Source organism: Scleropages formosus, chromosome 13 (assembly GCF_900964775.1).
Source record: "Scleropages formosus chromosome 13, fSclFor1.1, whole genome shotgun sequence".
NCBI lineage: Eukaryota > Metazoa > Chordata > Actinopteri > Osteoglossiformes > Osteoglossidae > Scleropages > Scleropages formosus.
Genome location: NC_041818.1, coordinates 27,482,049 through 27,506,380, shown reverse-complemented (window position 1 = coordinate 27,506,380; position 24,332 = coordinate 27,482,049). Strand labels below are relative to the sequence as shown.

The following is a 24,332-nucleotide window of genomic DNA, read 5'->3' as shown; positions in this document are numbered from 1 at the left end:
GTGCTCTAACGATCACGTGTTCAAGCGGTGGCGCGGCGCTCGTTTTCGCCGTGCTCCTCACAGTTGCCCTCTTCGGGACCCCCGTCCTCAAGGTCTTCGCTACGTTCGTCATAATTTCACGCTTTAGCTTCTCCGCACCGTGCGCCGGGTCCGACCGCGCGATCTCCTGACCGTCGAGGCTGTTGGAGCCGGTCGACCTGTCGCTGCTCTACTGACCGAAACGGTCAGGGGTTAAACATCGATCCTCGACCAACATTCTCACCTGTCTTCTCTGGCGTGACCTTCTTTACGCTGTTACTATCATCAGTCCAAGGGGTCTCTCACCACGGCTCAGCGGAGCCCCCCTTGCGGCCCTTTTTCAAAGCCGACACCGGAAAACCCAAAGGGCTCAGAATACGTACCCACCTGCACCTCTTCGCCAACTGCAAAAGACACTCTGTGGTGTGTGTATGCAGGCGTGTGTGTCCAGCGCCGCCTTCCCCCAGCATGCCCCACGAGTCCCTCCACATTCCTCGCGACCTCTGGATACCACCGTGATCGCACTTAACTCTTATTTATCCGACCATTTTCTCCAAGATGACTTAGAGGTGCAGGTTTGCACACCAAACTACACTGATTGACCCTTGTATACAGCACTGATACATTTTTTTACTGTGTCAGCTGAGGATAAGTGTCTTGGTCAACTGCGGCACTCTGCTGTTACAGCGCCACCGTCCGCCTCGACCGATCGGAACGGTGGAGACGACCGCGTTCTGCGGGGAGGGGAGGTCCGAGTGCGGGACGGGAGAGTTTGCGGTGTGACGCACGTCCGACCCTTAGGGAGACTCTTCTGGAACAAGCAGAACCGGACATGCTGTATCTCAGGTCATTTGGGTTCTCCAAAGTCAAACGGTTTGATTGCGTAATGCAGAACATGTCTTATCCAGGGTGTCGACGCCGAAGGTCTGATATCAGCTGCTCTACAGCCTTCGGGAAGAGACCGACTCGAGGCTTGTGGCTCCGTTGGTGCTCACGCTCCAGCGTTCTCTCTACTGCAAAGCACCGCTCACATCTGAGAAGGTAACCGTGGTGGGAAACATGTGGAAACTGCTGGAAACCTCTCTGAACCCGAGGTGACGCCACCGACGAGACCCAAGCGCTCTCTGAAACCAACGCCAGCCGGCAACCGGGAGCGGCATCGGCCACACCTCCAACTGGCGAGACCGGCGCCGAGCACCAAAGAGCAGCTGGCAAACCCAAGTGGAGCGACGACACCAACCTTCCAACACACAACTCAGACACACTAGCAACACTCACCACGGCCAAAATTCACCAACACTCACCACAGCCAGCACTCACCACCACCACACCACTCACTGCAGCCAACACACCACCGACACCAACCGCCAACACTGACCGGCACTTACCGATGCACACCGTGAGCGCTCATCACCGACACGCCACCAGCTTCCAAGGAGCAACCGCCAGTATAACCAGCAGACACACCAGTGGCGGTGAAAATCATCACCGATCAGCAGCCGAAACCCCATCCATCCCACTTGTCAACGGTCAGATCCAGAGTCCAACAACAACATCACCCACAAACACTCACAGCCAACATTCACCGCCAAAATAACCGGGAACCACTGGAACCAGCAACATCTGTCAAACACCGACGGCCGGCACCGCGAGCCACGGAAATCCTGCTCGCATCGCTCTGGAGGACATTCGGGGGGAAGGGACGCATGGCAGACAGCAGACAGGCGGTGAAGGTGAGACAGAGAGAGAGAGAGAGAGAGAGAGAGAGAGAGAGAGAAGCGGACGGCACCTCCGACGAGCGGGAGGAGGGGAACTCACAGGATCTCGAGATCGCGGAGCGCACGGAAGGCGCCATCCTCGATGCAGCTGATGTGGTTGCTGTCCAGTTGCCTGTGGATAAGAGACAGAAGTCAGCGGTGGGGATATGGGTGTCGGGGTGGGGGGTGAGTGGGGTGGCGAAGAGAGAGTGGCGGAGCGTGGGGCGGGTGGGGGGGGCTGCATGTCCGCTCTGCAGCCCGGGAACGGAGCAGCTGGCTGGAGTGTCCGGGCCGGCTGCAGCCCATCGCCTCGATCGCCCTACTGCCGCGAGAGAGAGAGAGTGAGAGAGAGCGAGCGAGTGAGAGAGAGAGACCAGCAGAGCTCAGCCCACCCTGACCGTCAGCTCTCTGTACGTTAATTGCATTTTCTCTCCCTTTCTCCGACCCCCCCGCCACCCCCCCCCATCGTCTTTCCTCTTTTAAGAGGAGAACGGGAGTAATTTCATTACATTAGGGCACCCAATCCATTAGGGGCTTTTACCGGCGCTGTCACCGAAACAATTTCATTAGAAGGGAGCGCCGGTGAAGCGACGTGGGTCACTCGGCCGCCCCGGCACCCTGCTCCCGCGCTTCTCCTCCTTTTACTTCATAGGGAGACCGTGGTTTGTGTCCCACGGAGGGACCCTGAACAAGGCGCTCAGGAGAGACGGGTCCTGACCGCGTCAGACCGGCCTCACCGCCGCCTCCGCCGCAGCACAGGGGCCTGGACGCTGCCGCTCATCCCCGCCTCCGTCCCCCATCCCGTTGTCATCTTGTCTCGCTCCCGTCCCCGCGGCTCGGGGGAAAGCAGCAGGCAGGAAACGGCGGGAGCCACTTGTTGTCACAGCACAGTATTTCACCATAGTAACAGCTCCTCCGGCCTGATGCCATGGTGATGTTTCCGCTGATGCTTTGTCACAACAAACATGTCCTGCGCTCACGCAGAGCCCGCGGTGCGAGTTGCGGTTCGGCCCGGCAGACCAGCGCTGGGGTGGGGGTGGGGTCACCAGCCGGTCACATAGACTCAAGACACCCCGTGTGTGTGTGTGTGTGTGTGTGTGGGATGTAGCACGAACCCCTCATACAGTAAATGAATTATTATTCATTTGCATATCTGACAGTTTTTGCCAAAGTGAGATTTGTACACTGGAAAACACTGATTTACCCATCTACACACACACACACACACACATTTTCTGAACCGCTTGTCCCATACGGGGTCGCGGGGAGCCGGAGCCTCACTCTGCAACACAGGGCATAAGGCGTGAGGGGGAGGGGACACACCCGGGACGGGACGCCAGTCCGGTGCAAGGGACCCCAAGCGAGACTCGAACCCCAGACCCACAGGAGAGCAGGACCCGGTCCAACCCACATCGCCACTGCGCCTCCCCCCCCCCATCTATACAGCGGAGTGATTTTTACTGTCGGTTCAAGGTGAGCACTTTGGGACTCAAACTTGGGACACGGAGCGCTCAACAAGGGGTGAGACTAGTAAACAAATCAGGCAGCTGACTATATACTAGAGTAAAACACGCAGTTATTAAAGCTCAGTAATTTACAACTAATAATAATACTGTAGCTGAGTGTTAACTTGATGTCCCAGTTCGCAAAGGTTCGTCTCGTCCATCATGGCAGGTGGTCATCAGCTTCAGGCAGCACGGGGTGCCGGTATGACGGCTGGCCGGCCTCCTCCGGTCTTATCGTAGGGAACTAAGGACACGGGGTGGAGCCCCACCCCCGCCTCCTCTGAGCCGTTCGCACGTCCACCATGGAGCTCAGGTGACACCGTTGCCAGTGGTACAGATACTCTTTACTGACACAACAAATCCGATAAGGTTGCGATGTCCTAAGAAGGGGCAGCAGGTGGCGCAGTGGTTTGAGCTCCTTTACACTTGAGGGACTGGGGTTCAAATCCCACCTCCCGGTGCACTACCCTTGGTCAAGGTTCTTACCCCAAAATGCAGTAAAATTTACATCGCTGTACCAATGGGTAAATCTGCGTAAGCAGCTTAATACTATAAGTCACTTAGGAGAAAAATGTCAGTTAGTTGAACAGACAAATAAAATACGATTATTTTAAGTTCTACAGAGAAACTCCCCCCAAAGCCCCCAACACAGCCCACTGGCCAGTCTGGGCATTGTGCAGCATGTGGGGTCCTCTGCCCCTGAAGACAAAGTAGGAGGGAGGGGATGAGAGATGGGGGGACGGGGGGATGGGGGGACGGGGGGGACAGAGGGGTGGAGGCCGGGGTGAAACTCGCTGTTCAATTTCCCTCAATCTAATGACAGTGGACTTTAATCAGGGCGCCTGGTGCCGCTTTGCCAGCCTCCCATCTGGAAGGATATTAAAGGACTAACCAGACCGGCACCGCTCATCAGCCACAGAGAGCGCCATGTTCGACAGCGCTGCCCCTACGCAACACGGGTGCGGAGGTGGGGGCCCGCGGGGCTGTGCGCGTGGCCTCTTTGGCCGGGCGCCTTCTAGAAAGGTGCCGTGGAGGAGAGGGAGGCTTTGAGGACGGAGGAGGAAAGAGGTCGGTCGGGCCAATGTTGGACAAGGGGAAGTGTCCGCAGCCAAGCTCTCCGGCCGCGCGGGGACCGGGATCGAGCCTCCGACAGGCTGCCCGCCCACCCGCCCTAGCCAGCTCGTAAAGCCGGCTGCTCCCGCCGCCCGCGCGCCCATAACTCACACAAAGTGCAGCTGGCACAGCATTCTGGGAAGGGGAGTGTGACGCAGGCAGCGTTTTATGAGTCCCCGCTGTGGCGCAGTGCGGGGCGAGGGGGGGGGGGGGGTGACTCGTCACCGTGGCATCGGAGGAGGAGCGGTGTGGGGGTGGGGGACAGGGGAGGGGGGGTGCGGAGTCTCGGCGAGTCCCGCCGTCATCCTTCGGCCCGCGGTTCGCGCTCCTGCTCCAGGTGAGCGGCTGCGGTGCGTGACTCGGGTTCATCAAGCTGCAGTTTCATCCCAGAGGCAGCACTGGGGGGTCTGGGAGGAGGGGGCAGGGAGCGTTAATCACATGGTCTCCGTGGACCCTGTCACTATCCTATAGGCTGCGGGACACCAACATCTCGCTGAATGGCCAGTCCAGCTGCGGTCAGGTGTGGCCTGGAGGTGGGCAGCAGCAGCCCGGGGACTGGGTTCGATGAATGGAGATTAAGTGTATCGGTCCAGGGGATGATGACAACACCGTGATTTATACCCACAGCCACCCCCCCCCAGGGGCGAGCGTTCAAGACTTGTGGCCACTTTGGTCTTTGCGAACATCGATACTGCGCTTCCTGGTGACCCTCTCATTCATGTGGGATGACCGGAGATCTGGAGATCAGCCTCCTGATTGGCTCGCCTGCACTTCGAAGTGGGTGAGGGGCGGGGCACAGCAACCCAGGGCGTTGTCATATTTGAGCGGTTGTGTGCAAGGGGGTGGAGCTATCGCTGCGTATTCAGCAGGGGGGCATCTCACTGGTGCCGACTGATGCCCGTCAGCGAAGCGACTTTCAATATCGACCTGTCCTTTGATGTGATGTTTGGGGAGATCGGAGTTCACGGTGTGTATCTCAACACGCATCCGATAGCGCATCTCGCTGCGACTCACGTCTCCCAGCCTTCAGCCGCCTGCGATAAGGCCGGGCGCGTTGCCCTGGAGAGGCAGCAGCTGTGTTTACATACTGATAAGTGGTGTCATTATGACCCCCCCCCCCCATGGCCCAGTTCGGGTAGCGGATCTACAGTTGAGAGAGATGCAAACAGTGGCCAGAACCTGTCTTCTTGGCAGTGCTGGGGTGAGGTTAGATAGGAAACCACCTATAACCCCCCCAACACACACACTTGCGATTCCAGTTTGATTTGAAGCTCCGCAATGTAGTGTTTGCTGTACCGGCCAAAGGGTGCGGGACTGGAACCCGACCCAAGCCGATCGCTGGGTCCAGCAGTACCTCGCCGCTGTAATTGTGACCTTTGACCCTCATATCATCTGGCTTGACCATGTTAAGCTACTTACGCTGTATACAGCAGGGTAACTTTTACTGTGTCAGCTTAAGGTAAGTACCTTGATCAAGGGCAGCACAGCAGGAGGTGGGATTTGATCAATTTTGCTTTAAGTACCGTTTGGCAGCTGTAAGCACTACTCCACCTGCTGCCCCTGCTGAAACATGTGGGGTGGGGGGTGGGGCGCCGGTACTCACAAGTTCTTCACGTTGGTGATTCCTCGGAAGGCCTTGCGTGGAATCGCTTCGATCTGGTTCTCGCTCAGGTCCCTGCAGATCGCACAACAGAGGCAGCGGAAAGTCAGAGCTCAGTGCGAGGTCTGGGTCTAGAACACAGCACCACCTGACACCACATAACACCCAGTGTGTGCGCGTGCGTGTGCGCGAGAAAGGTTCTTCCAGCAGCCGGACCACAAAGATGCATCATTGTTTAGAGAGGAAAGCAGAAGCGATCCGTTTCGGCGCGGCGCTGCGTTCCGCATCCTCTCGTGAGCAGAATGAGTGGTGACGGGTTCGAGAGGCTCTGCTTCGCTTTATTAGGCTGCTTTGTTTGCAGATGTTGGATGACAAACATCGTTCGAAAACCAGAACGCAATTAGCGGCGACGGAGCCGATGACCGCGATACGGCCCGCGCGCTCGGCCAATCGGAGGGGCCCATCCCCTCCCCCGCTACGCCAGGCCTGGAGAAGGACCCCGGATTGCGTTAACCCTTTCGCCCTGGTGGGTTCAAAGCCTCAGCAGCAGCGGTGCCTTGATCAAGGGTACCGCAGCAGGCGGTGGGATTCGACACCGGATCCTTCACCTGCAAGGTGAGCGCTCTAAGCACAGTGCCACCTGCGGACCCCTATGCGCTTCCCATGATGCATTGCGCGTGCAAGGAGAAGTTGCGAGCCTTTAAAACACATGGGCGGCGACACCGGGCTATGAATTTATTTCTCCCACGTTGAGGGTCCCGCCGTCTCGGAGGACATAAATGCGACGCAGATAAAACAGAAAGACCGCTCTTAGCGCGCTTCTCATTTTTTACGACGGAGACGCGGGGGACGGGCGGCCGGAGAGGCGGCGCCGCCACACGGGACCTCCTGGCTAATAAATATTTTGCAGTTCCGTTTGCTTTTCGGGACCGTTTCTCGTCGCTCTGACAAAAGGCAAATGACCGACAGCGACGATGAAGACAAACAAAACAAGAAGGCCATCTCAGCAGCAAGTCCAGCCAGGGGACAAACGGAGGCGCTCGCGGGGGAGGGACGGGCGCAGGGACTGCGGGGACGGAACCACCCGGCGAAGTCACAAAGGCGAACGTATTTCATTTCATTTCGTGTGGGCCTCGGCGGGACGGACGCCGATGAGCCGCACTCGAGGAGACGCTTCCAGCCGGAGTCCCGCGTCCAGAGGACGACGAGACGATAAACACCTTCCAGCTGGAACCGGTTTGGACCGAACGCGTCCGCGCTCGACACACCCAGTCGATATTTATGAGTCAGGTGACTCAGCGAAGGTGGTTTTTGGCAACAGCACGCGGGGGGCGTGATGTGCGCAGTTTATCCACTCGCTCTTTGATTCGCTCACAGCCAATGAAACGGCCCAAACCTCTTCTCATTTACATATTTGACACTTTCCCCCCTTACAATGATTTACCCCTGCGTGCAGCTGGGTAATTTTTGCTGTATCAATTCAAGGTGAGTACCATGATCAAGGGTACTGCAGCTGAGGTGGGGTTCGAACCCAGGTCCTTTGAGTGTAAGGAAGCGGCTCTAACCACTACGCCCCCTGCTGCCCAGAGCGAAACAGCAAGGGGCCGCATCTCCCGGCACGCGGGGGTTTTTGGCAGGACGGACAGGTGGGACGGAAACCGAACGCCCGCGATGGGTGGGGGGCGGGAAGGACTGCATTTGTCTCCCAGCTTCGACAATCTGCTTGCAAATTTCATTAATTTTATTTTCCCTTTCGCCCTCCTCTCCCCGACGCGCAGGATGGCGGCCATAAATCTCTGTGACTTCTCCTATTGATTCCATTAGAGCCTCCGCTGCGCAGACAACCTGGCAGCACCGGCAAACATCACCGATGAAAGGGCCGGAACACACACGGGGAGCCTGGGCCGCATGCGCGCGCACACACACACAGAGCTGCGGTCTCAGACCAGCTGGTCCTCAGCCTTCGTGGAGACCCATGTTTGGTGCTCTTCCACCTGTGTGCTCCTCTTGCACAGGTGTGTCACAGCTCACATGTTTGTGCGTGCGTGTGTGTGTGTGTGTGAGCGTGAACGTCGGCTCCCATCCCCACCCCGTAGTGGCGCAGCCTGTAGCCCCTCATCGCTGCAGGGTCTCACCCCCCTGCATCCGAAAGTGGTGGAAGCTCCCGCTCTGGTGCCCTTGATCAAGGTACTTACCCTGAACGGATACAGTAAAAATTACCCAGCTGTATAAATGGCTAGATCAGTGTAGCCGAGCACTGTAATTCATGCTGGAGAAAAGTGACACAGCATTGAAGTTATGTAAATGTAAAGCAGGACAGCGGTTAAGGACTTTGACACAGATGGTTGCTGGTTCGAGTCCTACGGGCTCCTTCAGCTGTACCCTTGAGCTGCTCCAGGGAAATGTGCAGCTGTGCAGCTAGACAAACATGTTGTCGTCGCAGATAAAGCCGTACGCCCAACATCCTGAACGGCGACGGCGGCGGAGGCGGAGGCGGAGTCCGAGTCCGTCCCCCCCCCCCGACTTGTTCCTTCCCAGAATCCCGAGCTGAGACACACTTCCACGACGCGGGTTCGACCGCGGTTGCGTTACATTAACGCTTCATAACTCGGTGCTGCCCGCTCAGTACTGCCCGGTGCTCTGCGTGGCGTTGCGGCGCTCCACCGGGACGTCCCGCTCGTGACGAGGACGACAGGTGCGTGAGACGTCGTATCGCCCTACAAACCCTCCTAAGAACGGAGCGAAACTAAAATGCTACAGGTTTCTCCTGGCGAGATGCTGCGCCGCTAACTGGCTCTTCATTAGTCCTCCGCATGGAGATCCATGGGTTCCTCTAGGAGAGTCGGTCCTGGGTACGAGGACATCCTGTAGCCGGACGCCCCGACCCGACAGGCGGTCGTCAAAGCGGGCTGGGGGTCCAAACCGGGTGGGAATCCAACCAGGCCGGCTGCGTTCGCTCAGGAGAGGCTGTTTAGCTCCCACCTGTGGAACCTTGTCCCTCCGTCCATCACGCCGGCACCGTACCGCCACACAGGTAACGTTTCCCTCGAGTAGCTCCATCACACTGAGCCCCCCCACGAAGAGCATAGAGAGAAAAGCCCCCGCATCTGCTTACTGCTGCATTTGTCCCATTTCATGTCTCATCAAGGCGTTTTTACTCACATGCATGCGCGCACGCACACACGCACACACACGCTGTCTGACACCGCTTGTCCCGTGCGGGGTCGCTGCGAACCGGATCCTAACCCGGCAACACAGGGCGCGGGCTTGGAGGGGGAGGGAGAGGGGGAGGGGTCACACCCAGGACGGAACGCCAGTCTATCGCAAGACACCCCAAGCGGCACTCGAACCCCAGACCTGCCACACGGTGGGACCCGGCCAAACCCGCTGCGCCACCGCACCCCCCCAAGGGCCCTATTACTTTGCGAGATATTAATTATTCTTTATTAAGTGGCGGAGCTGCCTGACAGGAGGGAGACTGACATCCGGTGTCTCCAGCTGACCTCCTCATGTGCAGGTTTGTGAACGATGCAGCAGGGGGTGGGGCGGGGCTCGACCGTGCGCCGCGTCCTTCCTCGCTGTCCGACATCCACCGCAAAGAGAAGACTCCTTGATTTAATTAACTCTCCACTTTACGAATAGAAATATTCCAGTATTGATCACGGCGAACGCTGACGCAGGACGAACCGGGAGCGCCGCTCGCTTCGCTACATGGCCCCACGCACCGAGGGAGGGGACAGGGGGCGGGCGGGCGGGCAGGCAGGCAGGCGAGCAGGTGCCCCCCCGGGGGGGCAGCTTCTAAATCATTGTAAAGAGACCTGAAACGGTCCTCCGGGAGGCCGGCGCCCCCCCCACCCCACCGAGCATTCCTCCGGCGGCCCACGGCAGCACCGGCGCGCGCAAATTATAAATGGAAATAGTTTTTCCCCCTTGTAAGTATCTATTATGTTTTGTCGATACTTTAATTAAATCGGACAACTTAATGTGATTTATCCCGATCCATACCCTTTATGGATATAAAAGCCTTTTTGGCTCCCGTCCCGAAAAACGTCCAGCAAATTTAGATGAGTAACCGGGGGAAAAAAGACAAATAGTGGGAGAGGTTGGGCACGGTGGGCGATTTGTTACTGGTTAATTCACTTTTATTCCTCTTCTGCCATTCCATTTAATTCTCCTTTTTCTTGCTCTCCTGTGCTGTGGGGTGGGCGGGGGGAGGGGGGGGGGGGTTGGGACACGGGCTTTTAGTGGCATTTACAGCGGCAATAAACTGTCGGCCGTGCAGGTCGAGGAGATGGAACGTCGGGCTGTCGGTGGGGTCCGGGCCTAGCGGGGACCGAGGAGACGGGCGACCGCAGCTGTGTGTGGGGGGGGGGGGGGGACTGGGGTTTGGACACCAGGACAGGTAAAGGTTTCAGGTGGAATGAGTACCGACTCCATCCCTGTTCCCCCGTCAGCCCCCTGTGGAGAGCACATGGACCGACCAATCGGTCCACATCTCGGGGGGGGGAGGGTCCACTCAAGGCCCCTGGGGGATGAGAACGCTGCACTATCGGTAGACCCAAGTTGACCTACAGGGTGAGATATTCAACTTTACACTGATTTACCTGAATTTTCTATAGAGCAATTATCTATCTACAGAGTAATTTTTAGTGTATCAATTCAATTCAATTTACTTTTATAGAGTGTCTGTGACACAGAGCGCTGAACAAAGGCAAGACAAAAATAACTGCTCGTCACACACTGGTGTTACGCATTACTGATGCATTTATTAAATCTGTAAGTATCCCTAGTGGCCATGGAGGAAAGGAACCAAAAAACTCACAAGCAAAAGTCAAAATTCAGGGTAAGTACCTTGATCAAGGGCAGCACAGCAGGTGGTGGGATTTGAACCCGGGACCTTCGAGTAGCAAAGCGACAGCTGCACCTCCGGTAAAGGGTGGAGGTGCATTGTGGGTAGAGCGATACCCACTCTGGAGGCGATGCGGCCTGGGACTGGATCACCAAATCGTCGTCCCCCCCGAGACCCCAAAGCCTCACGCTGCAACGTGAACGGAAGAGACGCCTCTTCACGGCTCCGAATCCCGCCACCTGCCGTAGGACCTTCGATCGAGGTATCCACCCCGAACCGATGGGGGACAAACTACCCCGCCGCAGACATGGGTAAATCAGCGTAAGGAGCTGAACCCTGCAGGTTGCTTTGGAGAGAAGTGCGAGACAAAAAGAAGAACGTACACGGTTGCTTATTCGCAGTCACATCCGCTCGGGGCTCGAGCTGCACACCTTCCGCGCTGTGCTCAGGTTCTCGTCGTCCCACCGAGCGGGTGAGAGAGGTCCGCGCTCTCCTTCCCTAATCCCCTTATAATGAGCGTAATCCGGTTAGTCCCGCTGAATGGCCCCCGTCTGGCTAATTGAATAGCGGCACAAAACTGATTTGGCCCAGAGATTGGCGAACCACACCCCCCCGCTGCACCCCCACCCGCTCCCCGGGGGGCCGGTACTCGAAACAGGCGCCCTGCGGGGTCGATGGGACGGCGGGTCTGTCCCCACAGGCTCCCCACGGAGGAGAGGCACAGCTGATGGAACAAGAAGTACAGCAGGGTACAGACTCCCTGAGACCAGGTAAAGAACACAGTTTTAAGGCATAACTGGGTGTCTGGTGGCATTAATGATAAACAATGCAGGGGGCTCAGTGGTCGGAATCACTGCCCGGGGCCTCGGGGACCAAGGATCAAACCTCCCCTCCTGCAGCACTTCCCTTGATCAAGGGACTTACCCTGTACTGCTGCAGTAAAAATGACTTTATAACCAGGTAAATCAGTGTAAGTAGCTAAACCCTATGAGACGCTTTGGAGAAAAACTTTAAATATAAAGTTTGAATTACACACACACACACACATTTTCAGAACCGCTTGTCCCATACGGGGTCACGGAGAACCGGAGCCTACCCGGCAACTCGGGGCATAAGGCTGGAGGGGGAGGGGACACACCCAGGACGGGACGCCAGTCCGCCGCAAGGCACCCCAAGCGGGACTCGAACCCCAGACCCACCGGAGAGCAGGACCCGGTCCAACCCACTGCGCCACCGCACCCCCTTAAGTTTGAATTAATTCTTAGCATTTTGTTGTTTATCTAAAACCCAAAAACTTACACTATTTCAACCATTTATTCAGCATTTATGTAGTTTGCTAGAAAAGTTTAAGGTAAGGATTGAAGGATCAGCAGAACGTTCACATTTCTTTATTTATCCGACACTTTTCTCCAAAGCGACATCCAATGAACTCTATGTAGTGTTACCAGCCCACACACCTTATTCACCGTGGTGACTTACACTGCTGGATACACTAGGTCACTCAGCCATACATCACACACACCACTCTCTCTGTCACTCACACACTGTACGTAGAACATAGTGATCCTTGAACCAACAACCTTCAGGTAGTAGGATTATGGCGGCCGGGGTCGAACGAGGTATGAAACGGACAGACCTCACACACGCCCGTCGGAGCGGCTCGGAAACACCGATCAGGGATCAGGGATCGCGACCGACGGTTCGGTGCGACACGTTATATCGCCGCTGAGCCATCGAATGCGATTGGGAGGATGAGGCTGCTGTCATTTCCACAAAGGATGACGGATAACGCTGGTGCCCGAGTGATTGAAGAGGCTGAGACAAAAGATGTGCCGGATGGATCCGCTTCTTGTCTGTGGCGGGACACCGACCCCTTAAAGGGCGACTCGACAGCCATCGACACGCCCACCGATGGGCGGAGCTTCTTGACACCGGAAACCACACCGCACCGCAGACGTGTCCCATGGGAGCATCAGAGGACGAACACAACGCATTTTGGCCCTGATCCCTGTCAGTTCAGTCAGGAATGTCCCGGGGGGGTCTGTTTCCATGGCTGGGGGGGCACGCTGGAGGTGCCGAACGTGGGCAGCAGGGAGTCGGACCCAATCCACGGGCCCCTGTTGTCAGAAGCGTTTTCCGCGCCTTGTGATTGGTCGGCATACGACTCGCTGAGGGTGCGCGCTGCTCCCCGAGACGGCAATTAATATGTAGCGCGAGCCGAGAGTACCTTAACCGCATCCAGAAACGGGAAAAGGCCCCCCCAAAATAAGGGTGGAATTAAAAACAGGATGACGCTCCGGGGCTCCAATCGGCCTCCCCGTTCTCTGTTTCAGGATCGGCTCCCAGAACGTAAAGGCGGAGCTCGTGGCCCCTCGGCCTCCCTGTCTCAGGACCTCCGACATGTCCCAGGATGCCGCGAGGCACTAGCTGCGTGTACTTATGTGTCCACAAGATGGTGCTCAACAGCTTCTCAGCACCAGTACTGCACAATGTGTTGGGGGTGGGGTGGGGTGGGGTGGGGTGGGGGTGGGGGAGTCGATGGAGGTGCAGGTTTGTCCAACAGGCCCTGCGAGCTGTAATGACCCTCCCACTTTTAGACGGAACCGCATGGCGGTGCAGGCAGGAGGCGGGAGGTCTCTCAGCGGACCTCCCAAGACCCCCAACAGAACTTCTTTCTTATGTCCATTTTCTTTATTATATTACAAAGAGTTTCTATCTTCTGACGTTTTCATCAAAGAGAACTGAAAATGCTACTCATTTGTAGCGCTTAATATTTCATTACTTCGCGGTGCTCGAAAAACACGCAGTCCTGGGGTTTGATCCAGCAACCTTGCGGCGGCAAATCTTTGTTCCACCGGCTGACACGTGAGGACCCCTCTTTCCTCCCGCTCCGTCTCTCCTGCCAGGGTTCCGCCCTCCGTCCCACAGCTCGTCCAAGCATCACCGTGTCTCGGGTTGTGGGATCAGGGCCCAAATGCCCAGAAGTGCAGGACCGACGGGCCTGGCTTGGTGGAGCCTCCGCGGGGAGCTCAGAACACAATGTTCTGCTGAGAGCCCGGCACTCTTCAAAATAGCAACTCTTATACAATATGGATGTGTGCTCACATGGCCGCGCGGGACGCACAGCGGCGGGCAGCGCCCCCATTCCGCCTGGCACAGCATGACCCTACAGGCAGCCCGAAGTGGGGCGTAACATCCCGACCCAGCAGTGAGGGACGGCCCCCCCATTTCCCGCTCCCAGCTCGAGCCAGCGTCCGCACCGCAGGCCTCCACAGCACGGCTCCCATTAGGCTATGTCTCGCCTGCAGTACCGCGGTAATGTACCGTCGACACTCCGTCAAGGGCGCCTCCTCCTGCACTCCCACACATCCCAGTCACAGCACACAAACTCATCTCCTGCTGTGCAGAGGGTCTTCCTTCCATCATACCGGCGCCAGAGGTACAGCGGACCGTCCCCACCTGCCCCATCTGCCCCGCCCACTGAACCAGGCTCCACCCACCAGGCCCTGTGCTGTTTCCACAGCATCCTTCTGGTCCCGGAACAGATCCCGCTGAGCTCGACGCTCTCCCGCAGCAACGTCCCACATGAGGCAAAAGGAGGGCGGAGGGACACGCACATCCTCGAGAGCTCTGGCTTCAACTCACACACAGCGGTCACCTTTATGCTCTCGCTGACCCTGGATCGGTAGAGGATCATCTGCTGGACGAGCAGAACCGCGGAGCCGGTTGGTCGCACTGCAGTGGGTCTGAAACCCTTCGGTGTTTGTTCATATGTCACGACGGGCCAGAACTACAGAGACGCGACAGGATGGAGAGCGATGAGACAGAGAGGGAACAAGGAGGAGCTGTGGGTAAAAAAAAATAAGAATCCAGGGAGGGAAGGAGGAACCAGGGGCACAAACACTGGGACAGCTGGGGTTGTTGGGTCAGAACGGCTCAAACGGGGGCTGCATTTCAGAGCTTCACACTAACGGTTCAGCCGCGGTGTGTGAGCGTGCGGGTGTGTTACTGTGAAAATGGAGGCTGGAGCACCAGTTTACGTTTCTGCACGTCCACCCCCCGACCCCTACCGAGCGCGTGTGGAATGTGCCGGAGACGTGTGCGCGGCGGACCTGTGCACCGGGAGATGACCTCACTGATTACGACATCATCGGGGCAGGTTGATTTATACGGGTCCGCGGACGAAGCCGTGTTTAAATAAACACGCGGCGCTCTTCCCTGGGCTGCGGCTGCGGCGGCCTCTTGGGGGGGCCGTGCACCCGGGAGGAGGAGCGCACTGGGGGGGGGGGGGGGGAGCATTCTTATGGAGTCGGAGGCTGGGAGCCCATAAAGCCTCAGGCTGCGCCCCCCATAGGCCCAGTTCCCCATCTGGTCCATTTAGATAAGGCTGGAGAAGGAGCGCCCTCAGGGGGCGGGGCCGGACGCTCTCGACTCATCCCCCCCACCCCCCGTTTGCCACCCCTCTCCGGCCCACAATTGAATTCAGGTGCAGCCTGCGATCACTGAGTGTTTTACGTGTCAGATCATAAATCAGCGGCTTCACGAGCCGTGGCCCTCGGGACAAACCGCCACCTCCCCGAGACCCTATTAGCCACAACATATTCGGGTTTTCCGGGTGAGGCCGGAGGGGGCGGGGCTATGGCCGGGAGCAAATGTCGACACACTGTGCCACATTAATGAGGGGGAGGGCAAACAGTGCCCAATATTCATGTTTTACAGTTATTATTTTTTACTATGGTACATGTGGTGGGGCTCAGGGCGCGTTTTAGTGTGGGGGGGTGCTGATTTGGCTGCACCAGCGGGAGTGTAAAGTTTTATATACGCTTTCTCACGACGAGTAAATACGGCAGTGAAGTTAACGGCCCCTCAAGGGCCCAGTTTTTACAACAAGGTGCCGAGGGCCGTGTTTCCGCTGCTCAGGGAGCTGCTGTCCTGCGGTATTCCAGCGCTGGTGGCGTGAGGACGAGGTGTCTTGTTGGATGGCATGGAGGCGGGGACATGTAGAACGCGTGTCCCTGAGTTGGAGTGATGAGGGTTCGAGGTCATTTGCGATTAGGGTAGCGAACGGCAACCTGCTTCGAAATTAAGAGTGATCTCACCACGCCCCATGAGGTCAGGCTCTGCATGCTGCGGGCCGGAGGGCCGCACTTGTACTAAGACCACGCCACCATGAACCCGTTCCACGTGAACCGCACAGATCCGTCCTTTCCTCATGCAAATGAGGCTGCCATTGGCCACGCCCCCAAGGAGCTCCACTTCCAACGAGGGCAGCTGACACACTCGGGAGAGCATGGCGGGGCAGTTCTCCAACGAGGAAAAGGACTGGGAGGAAAAAACTTCCATCCCACGCCCCCCCCCGCACTGTTTCCTCAACCGCAAAACTGCAAGCTCATGTCACTTCCCGCCAAGAGCATTTCACTAACGCGTTTGCACCCTCAGAACGCCTCTCCCAGTGGGCTACCAGAGTTCATTCTCAAAAAGCTCTCGCCCGGCACTTGGCAAAGCGCAGCCGCAGCTCGGAATTAACCCTTCGATGTGAACGCCACGGTCTCACGCACCACCCCCCCCGCTGCGCGTCTCCCTTGTGGTTCCACCTATCAACAAGGATGATGCACAGACACCCAGCATTTCAAACAAACACCTCTGAGTCTGTGTTTTGTTTTACGTCACGTTTGTTCGTCGCGACAGTTTCTTGGGCTGAGACTCCCGTTTCAACACAGCCGGTTCTGATGAAGTATCTGCCACTGCATATTATTTAATAACAGAGCAGTGTAATATCTTGCAGTGTAAGTCACTACGGTGAATAAGGTGTGTGGGCTGATAACACTACATAGAGTTCACTGGAAGTCGCTTTAGAGTAAAGTGTCTGATAAACAAATAAATGTAAATGTAAACGTAATGTTACGGGGGGGCTGGATCTCCAGAAGGTCCTGCACGGTTGTGAGAGAACATGAGCAAACCCTTTGGATTTACCTGGATTTCTGCATGAATGGCTTCTGATCTTCCTTTACATTTACAGTACTGTGCAAAAGTGTTAGGCACTTAGGTGTTTCACAAAAGTATTTGTTTTAGATGCTTATTTAATGTCTTCTGCATTAGTGTCAATGGGAAAGAGCATATTGTAGATTTCCAAGCACTTCTTTTTGCAAAAAGTTACAGTATTACAGTAAGGGTTTTGTATGTCGTTAAAGAAAATACACACACACACGCTGTCTGAAACCGCTTTTCCCAACCGGGGTCACGGCAAACCGGAGCCTAACCTGGCAACACAGGCTGGAGGGAGAGGGGACACACCCGGGACGGGATGCCAGTCCATCACAAGGCACCCCAAGCAGGACTCGGACCCCAGACCCACTGGAGAGCGAGACCCGGCCAAACCCGCCGCGACCCCCTTCGGGACAAGCGGTTGTTGGCGATGGATGGTTACTAAGCTTTGTAGGAAGTTTATTAATTAAGAGCATTATTTTTGGAAGCATTCTCACTTTACAGCTTTTTCCCCCCAACCAAATGCCTAAAACTTTTGCACAGTGCTTTACATTTACGTTTATTCACTTAGCAGACATTTTTCTCCAAAGCGACATAAATCTCAGAGTACATCTCTTCATTTAAGTCATAACAATAAATAAAGACAGTGTTCTGTGACTAATGGAGGGCCAAGTCATTACACATCTTTAGGGCAGCAGGGTGGCACAGGGAGTAGCGCTGCTGTCTCACAGCACTTGGGTGGTGTGAGAGAAGGTGGGTTCGATCCCTGCTCAGTCTGTGTGGAATTTGCAATGAACTCCTGTGTCTGTATGGGTGTCCTCTGTGTGCTCTGGTTTCCTCTCACAGTCTAAAGACATGCTGCTCAGGTTCCCCATAGTGTGTGAGTGACAGATAGAGTGTGTGTGTGTTCCACTGATGTATGGATGAGTGACCCAGTGTAAGTAGTGTATCTAGCAGTGTAAATCACCTTGGTGAATAAGGTGTGTGGGCTGGTAACACTACACAGAGTTCATTGGAAGCTGCTTTGGACAAAAGTGTCTGCTAAATAAATAAATGTAAATATAAGTCCTTGTGGGGGCGCAGTGGGGGGGCACGGTGGTGCAGTGGGTTGGACTGGGTCCTGCTCTCCGGTGGGTCTGGGATTCGAGTCCTGCTTGGGGTGCCTTGCGGCAGACTGGCGTCCTGTCTTGGGTGTGTCCCCTCCCCCTCTGGCCTTATGCCCTGTGTTACCGGGTAGGCTCCGGTTCCCCGCAACCCTGTATGGGACGTGTGTGTGTGTGTGTGTGTGTGTGTGTGTGTGTGTGTGTGTGTGTGTGTGTGTGTGTGTGTGAGAGTGATAAGTCCTTGTGTAACTCCTCCCAGCTCTTCTTCTGAAGTCCAGCGGAGACCTCCTTGGATCAGCCCATCCTGCACTACAACAGAACCCCGTTGCAGGGAACCAAAGTGGTGTGTTCTGTTGTGCACGAGGGCAGGACAAACCCACGCTGGAACTGAGTGGAACACCTGACGCCAATTACCCCCTTTTCGGGATGCCGTTACCCGAGCGGTTCACGCACTCTTTCCACATAATGACCTCGATTGTTTAAACCAGTATAAAACGCGGTGTGTGTTGTTTATTAAATAACACTGCCATTGGTTATTATTCTCACTTAGATGACGATCAGGTCACATCGTAGAAGCCGTTTGTGCAGAATTCCAGATTGTTCCATGGGGACGTCACATTATTCCGTCGTCACATTGTTCCATCGTCACAGCACCTTCCTGACGCACACTGTGCAGGACCGGTGTTTCGAGGAGCGCCTCGAGCTTCGGCTAATTGGACAACCGTAACCGATCGAAAATGACACGAGGAACATCTGAACCAGGTCCTTTGTGCGGTGTGAAATATGCTCTGTTCAATATGGTATCAATATGCTGCCGATTTTGCGCCGCACGCCCATATTGTTCTGCCTCGAAGACAAACGCTCGGCGTTCAGCTCGGAGCTCAGCTCTTTTTTTTCTGCTGCACAGCGAGATCAATAGAGTTTGACCACAACAAATGACCGCAAAATGAAACCGAGCCGCGGCACCAAGCGCAGCGCCGCTGCCGCCGCCGCCATCGCTCACATTTACTCGATGTCGCCCCCAGCAAAGACTCGACCTCTCCAGCAACACGGGGCCGAGCGTCCGGCTGGGTGCCAACCAACCCTTTCAGCCGATACAAACGTGGTTGAACCTGCGGCAGGATATCATTAACCTCTCAGGGTTTATTACCGCTTCACACTCGCAGGGTAACTGGAGCGCACAGGCCCTGCTAACTGATCCGCTGGGAGGAAGCGATCAAGTCGGGGGTAAAGACAACCGCGGGACCACGAATGACCTCTAAACTGTAGGATTGCACACCTGTGTCAAGCGAGCATCTCGAACTCGATAAATGCAGAGTGCTACCGAAGATACTGCGCTCACACCGTGGCTTTAAGAACCATCTTTCCACGAGACCCACGAGGCCCTCAGAGAACCTGGAGACGTTTGGTCCAACATTCCCTGCTCCGTTGGGGACTTTACCGTGTTCGAATCCCTCCTCTTGGTGTCGGTACCATACAGTTGTCACTCTTAACGTACCACAAATGCACCACATGAACGAATCTCTAAAAAAGCTGGGCAGCAGGGGGCGTAGTGATTTACCGGGGTAAACAGCTTAGTATACAAGCCTGACACTGTAAGACATTTTGAAAAAAGGTGCCTGTTGAAGGATGATAATAAAAAGGAAGATTTTAAACTCATCTTCTGACTTTGAGTGGGGTCAATGAGTCAATTTTTCCCTTTTCCTTTATTATTATGATTTATTCCATTATCTGGCACTTTCCTACAGTATGAGGTCTGTACACTTAGCTACTTACACCGATTTACCCATTTATACAGCTGGGAAATTTTTACTGCATCACATTAGGGTAAGTACCTTGATTCAAACCTGTGTCCATTAACTGCGGAGCGATTTGCAGAGTGAACCACTTTTTTTTTGTTTTAAAAAGACCGTGATTACAGATTGCAGTACTACTTGAAGGCTGTCCTCCCATTTTCACATCTATTTCCCAGCACCACCAACTACAGCCAGGAAAGAGTTAAACCAGAGGGACCCTTTACTGCCGCAAGAGGAAAAAGTGCTGTTTTCGTTCACTTAGCACAGTATTACAACGATCAGGGGCTGGGAGCTGGGAGCTGGGAGCGGCAGACCGGCTGGCAGTCGGGGAAAACGTTGGAAAACACAGGTTAGGGATGTGTTTGCTGTAGGGCTCCCTCCTTTCTTCTCACGCTGCACCACAACATTAGTTAAGAGCCCTTTCCAACAACTGAACTGGAGCAGATCTGAAACAGATGCCCGAACCTTAAGCTCTGCCCCAGAAGGCTTTATCTTTTTATTTATTTATTTATCTATCCCTCCATCCATCCATCCATCCCTCCATCCATCCATATTTTTTTAAACGTACCCAACACTCCTCCCCATAGAGAATCTGTTCTGAATTTTAAACACTCGTGTGTTTGGCCATACAGTTGAGGAAATCTGAACCAGCTGATGGTTATAAATTTGGACCCCCTCCCCCCCTTCATCCCCAAAGCCTCCACTTGTAAATAAATTTTTATGGTGTCTTTTTTTTTTCTTCCCCTGTGTCTTATCTATTCCCTTCGTTTTACATATGAGCACAAACACGCTTCATTTCTAAGGATGGGGCTACAAGCGGAATTGGGGGTAGGGCTCAGGGGACGGCATCAGTGTGCCCAGGAAAACAAACAAACTGGCAGTAAACATGAAACCAACAACCCATTTACTCCCCCGATCCCCAGTGCCCCCCGGCCCGCCTGCCGGCTCCGCCAAACGTGTGTGGGATTTGGAAAAGCCACCAAAGATGTGAAACGGCAACCGCCGTAAAAATCACGGTCATCGAATTTCTCCAAGTGGTTTAACGCACCCCTCTTTCCAGAGCCCACCAGGACCCCTCTGCTGGAGGCACCAGGACCAGGTACCCAGAAGACCACAAACTCTATAGGAGCATAAGACTGTTGGCAGCATTACTCCGTGGAGCGGTTCTCACGATGCAGCTGGAAAGAACCGGCTCTTCCGCCAGGAGCCTCAGGACGGCTGTAACACCCCGACTAGAGCGCTTCACAGGCCCGCGCCTGGAAATTAACATATTCCGAGCAGCAAGAACATCGTCGACATGACTCCTGTCTTCTGCTTCCAGACTGGACACGTTTACGAGCGACTTGGGCCGAGATACCGCGCTTTAACACGAGAGGTGAGCGGCGGGCGCGACCCAGATGGGCCGTGACGGCACTCTCTCAGCAGGCCCGCTCTCCGGCGGCTCGACCCGCGGACCGTCCATGTGTTGTTAATCTGCCTGGAAGCAGAACCCTCTGGAGAAGAACAATAGGTGCTGGTGAAGAGGCCCCGCTGTCAGGGATAGGACGGCCGAACTGGGCCTGTGCCAGACCTTTCATGTGTAGGAGGCCGGAGCAGTTCGCTCGAGCCGACTGCCACGCTAAAGTGCCGCTGCAGCCGCCGCAAGGCTAACTGCTGCTGAATCCCGAGGACCGAGGGGAGGTGGAGATTGCTGGGGCACAAATTCTTCTGACACTCCTAATCTGCTCAGGATCGCTCTTTGAAGGAGTCGCTGCGATAATGGCTCGCGAGCCGCGTTTGGCGAGCTGCGCTTACCGCCCGGCTTTATCTCAATCGAGGGACTCCTCTGATCCCCCCCCAGCGTGAAATCGCACCGAGTGCTTTTTAATCGTTTTCGCCAGATGTGTTTCCGTGCGTAGGGCCCGCAGACCTGATCCAAGAGCGAGAATCCCATAAGTGGTCAGCAGAGGCTCCCACCCCCGTTGGAGAGAGAATCTCCGTTGTGCCGAGAATCCCCCTCCTCGCTCCTCGCGCTCCGGCTCTCCGACACGACAGCACTGAAAGCAGCCCTAGATGTTGTGCGCCGGGCTTCTCCGAGCGCTGCTCGAACATTCCTGCTGAGTCCTCTATTGCTGCCCAAACCTTCCACCCCCTCCCATGACCACCAGGCCCCCCTCGTAGCCGCACAGCCGCTAAACCCCAGACTGTCTCCATCCGAGGCCTCCTCCCCTAATTCCAGCCATAACTGCGCAAACCGCCTCGAGCTCCGGTCCTCTCCTCGGTCCCTCGCGCCCACATCCAGCCGCCACGGGAGTCCAGCCGCAGAAAGCACAAAGCATATCCCGACTGTGCTTGGAAGTGATGTTTGGGCTGTATTTTTCCCTCACTGGCTGCGTGCCTCCCTTCCCGGCCCCCACACCCCCCAGGCGGCACGCAGACCGCCGCTGCTCAAACCAGGCCAGTATCGCCGCGCTTTCACCAAATCCTGGCTCGCTCCCCTCAGCCAAGCGTGGGCTCCGGTGGGCGAAAGTCAAAAGTGAACACTTTGCATCTGTGCGAAGAACTAAGGTGTAAACCAATGCAGTCCTGGCGCCTTCAGTAGAACTGACCATCGCTTAACGGAGCTGAGCACTGATAAGGGCAGAGCCAGCTGTTCGGGACCCAAAGCTTCTTCTTGATTGCGTCGTTTAGACCGAGAGGCCCATCGGCTGGGCGGAAAGGCACGGACGGGTGCTGAAGGCAAGAGGGCCGATGCTCGGAGACATTTCCCTTTGAACCAAATCCCAGAGCAGGTTTGGAGCTGAATAAACTCGCGAGGAACAAAAGAAATCAGAGCCGCTGGAGTCAAAGGGGATTGGCAGGGAGGCAGCGTGGCCTGTCTGCTCGCTAAAGGCTATTTTCACCGCGAGCACGGCGAGGCCGGCGTCGACGACCTTATTGCACACAGGGCAATTAGGGGAGACGATGCTATGAAAAACCCCCGGACCTCTCCCCGGGACCTGCAACTCATAAGATATGGTTGACTGATCCCAACGCCCAATTGGACCGACCCCCAGTTCATGTGACTGACACCATCTCCTTCTGGGACTGACCTCAGTCTCTCCTTGGGTTGATCCTATCACCTCTTTGTACTGATACTACCTTCTGCTGGCATAGGCCCAATAATCTGAGTGGCTTTCAGTTCTCACTAGAAGGATATTCTCCTGTGGTCCCAAAAACATTGCCAAAAGTGGTGAACAAGAACAAGAACGGCTACGAACCGGCGGTGTGTTTGCTCAGCCATCTCAGGGTGCGAACAGCGGGTAACGGAGCCGATTAAAGGGCCAAACGCACACACGTTTGCTGCTTTGACGGATCCACAGCCGCCCGGCGGCGCCCACCGTGCCTGCGCTTGGAGTCGAGCGCGAGCGCCGCGAGGGTCGCCCGTGTTTCTCATTAGGCCTGAGGGATGAAAAGAAGCTGTCGTTTGTATATTTGACAGCACGCGGCAGCCAGTACTTTCAAACTCATTCTGTTTCATACATTTTCAAATGCCTTTCAGAGATCACAATGAAAAAAACGTGTCTCCCTAAAGCTCACGCTGCACAATGGAAGGAGTTGGAACTAATAAGGGATGGCCTGTTCTTCCCTACAATGGACAATGTTCGGATTATGGTGACCCGGCACTTATAAACCCTCCAATTACCCCAGCGCCTCTGGCTTCTGCCAGCCTGCAGCAGCGGGAAAGAAATGAGCCGTGGCAGGTGTGATTAAAATGCCAGCGTGCTAACAGCGGCGTGGGCCTCCGCAGGAAACGCCCGTCGGCCTTTCATCGCACTGTCCTCACCCGCGGCTGTAATGGGACCCAGTGAAAGGGAGAGCGTGCTCAGCCTGTTCCGTCGGATTCCAGCGTGCTCTGCTTCGTCTCATTATGGAAATGATTAGAGTCAATGGACCTCTGTGGGCCGGAGCTGGTATGTGTGCGTGCGCGCGTGCGTGTGTGTGTGTGTGCGCGTGTGTATGCAATCCTTTCATGCCTTGTCTTATGCCTCAGGCTCTGGCTCCACATTGAAGCATGCAGTTCTCGTGTGTCCCCCCCGTGCCCGGCGCACAAGGCCGATCCCTTAATTGGCTGCTGTCTGACCTTTGACCAGAGCGACACTGCTGAGCTCCTGAGCCCCTGGCAACATGCTGACGGTTTTATAGGACGGGGGCTGCTGGTTTGTGCAACGGGAGCAGAGTGCATACCCTTCAGATGCTTTAGAGGCCTCCTGTTGGTGGTCCCTTTCCATCCTCTCACGATTCTCTTTCATGGTCATACCATCGAGGAAAGCTCAGTGGATCTCCACCGACCCGCAGCCCATCCATCAGGCCTGTCACACCGTTGCCATGGTGCTGTCAGGTTTGTGCAATTTCAAGTACCACGTCCATCGAGGAAACATTCCCATTGGCTGGAGGTGGGAAGATGATGACACTGTGCAACCCCGATTTGCTGGGACATGTAAAGGGGTAAAGCTGTGTAAAGTCTGGCCCTCAAAGGCTCTGTGTGCGATTCCTTGGGTTGACCCTTTAGGTCATCACACAACACAGTGCTGTTGGCAGCTGAAATGACCATGACCTTTCCCCTTCCCTGACCTCCTGGGGACCA

The 24,332-nt window shown here is 55.7% G+C and overlaps 1 protein-coding gene across 1 annotated transcript in view; it reads right to left on the bottom strand.

Annotated features, from left to right (window-relative positions):
• The window catches only part of slit3 (slit homolog 3 (Drosophila)), a 109,041-nt gene that overhangs the window by 33,792 nt on the left and 50,917 nt on the right, over positions 1 to 24,332 (bottom strand). Inside the window, exons 5-6 of the mRNA XM_029257464.1 lie at positions 5,997 to 6,068; positions 1,837 to 1,908 (exon numbers count right to left, since the gene is read on the bottom strand). Of these exons, the coding sequence (XP_029113297.1) occupies positions 1,837 to 1,908; positions 5,997 to 6,068 (144 nt within the window). The remainder of the gene's footprint in view (positions 1 to 1,836; positions 1,909 to 5,996; positions 6,069 to 24,332) is intronic.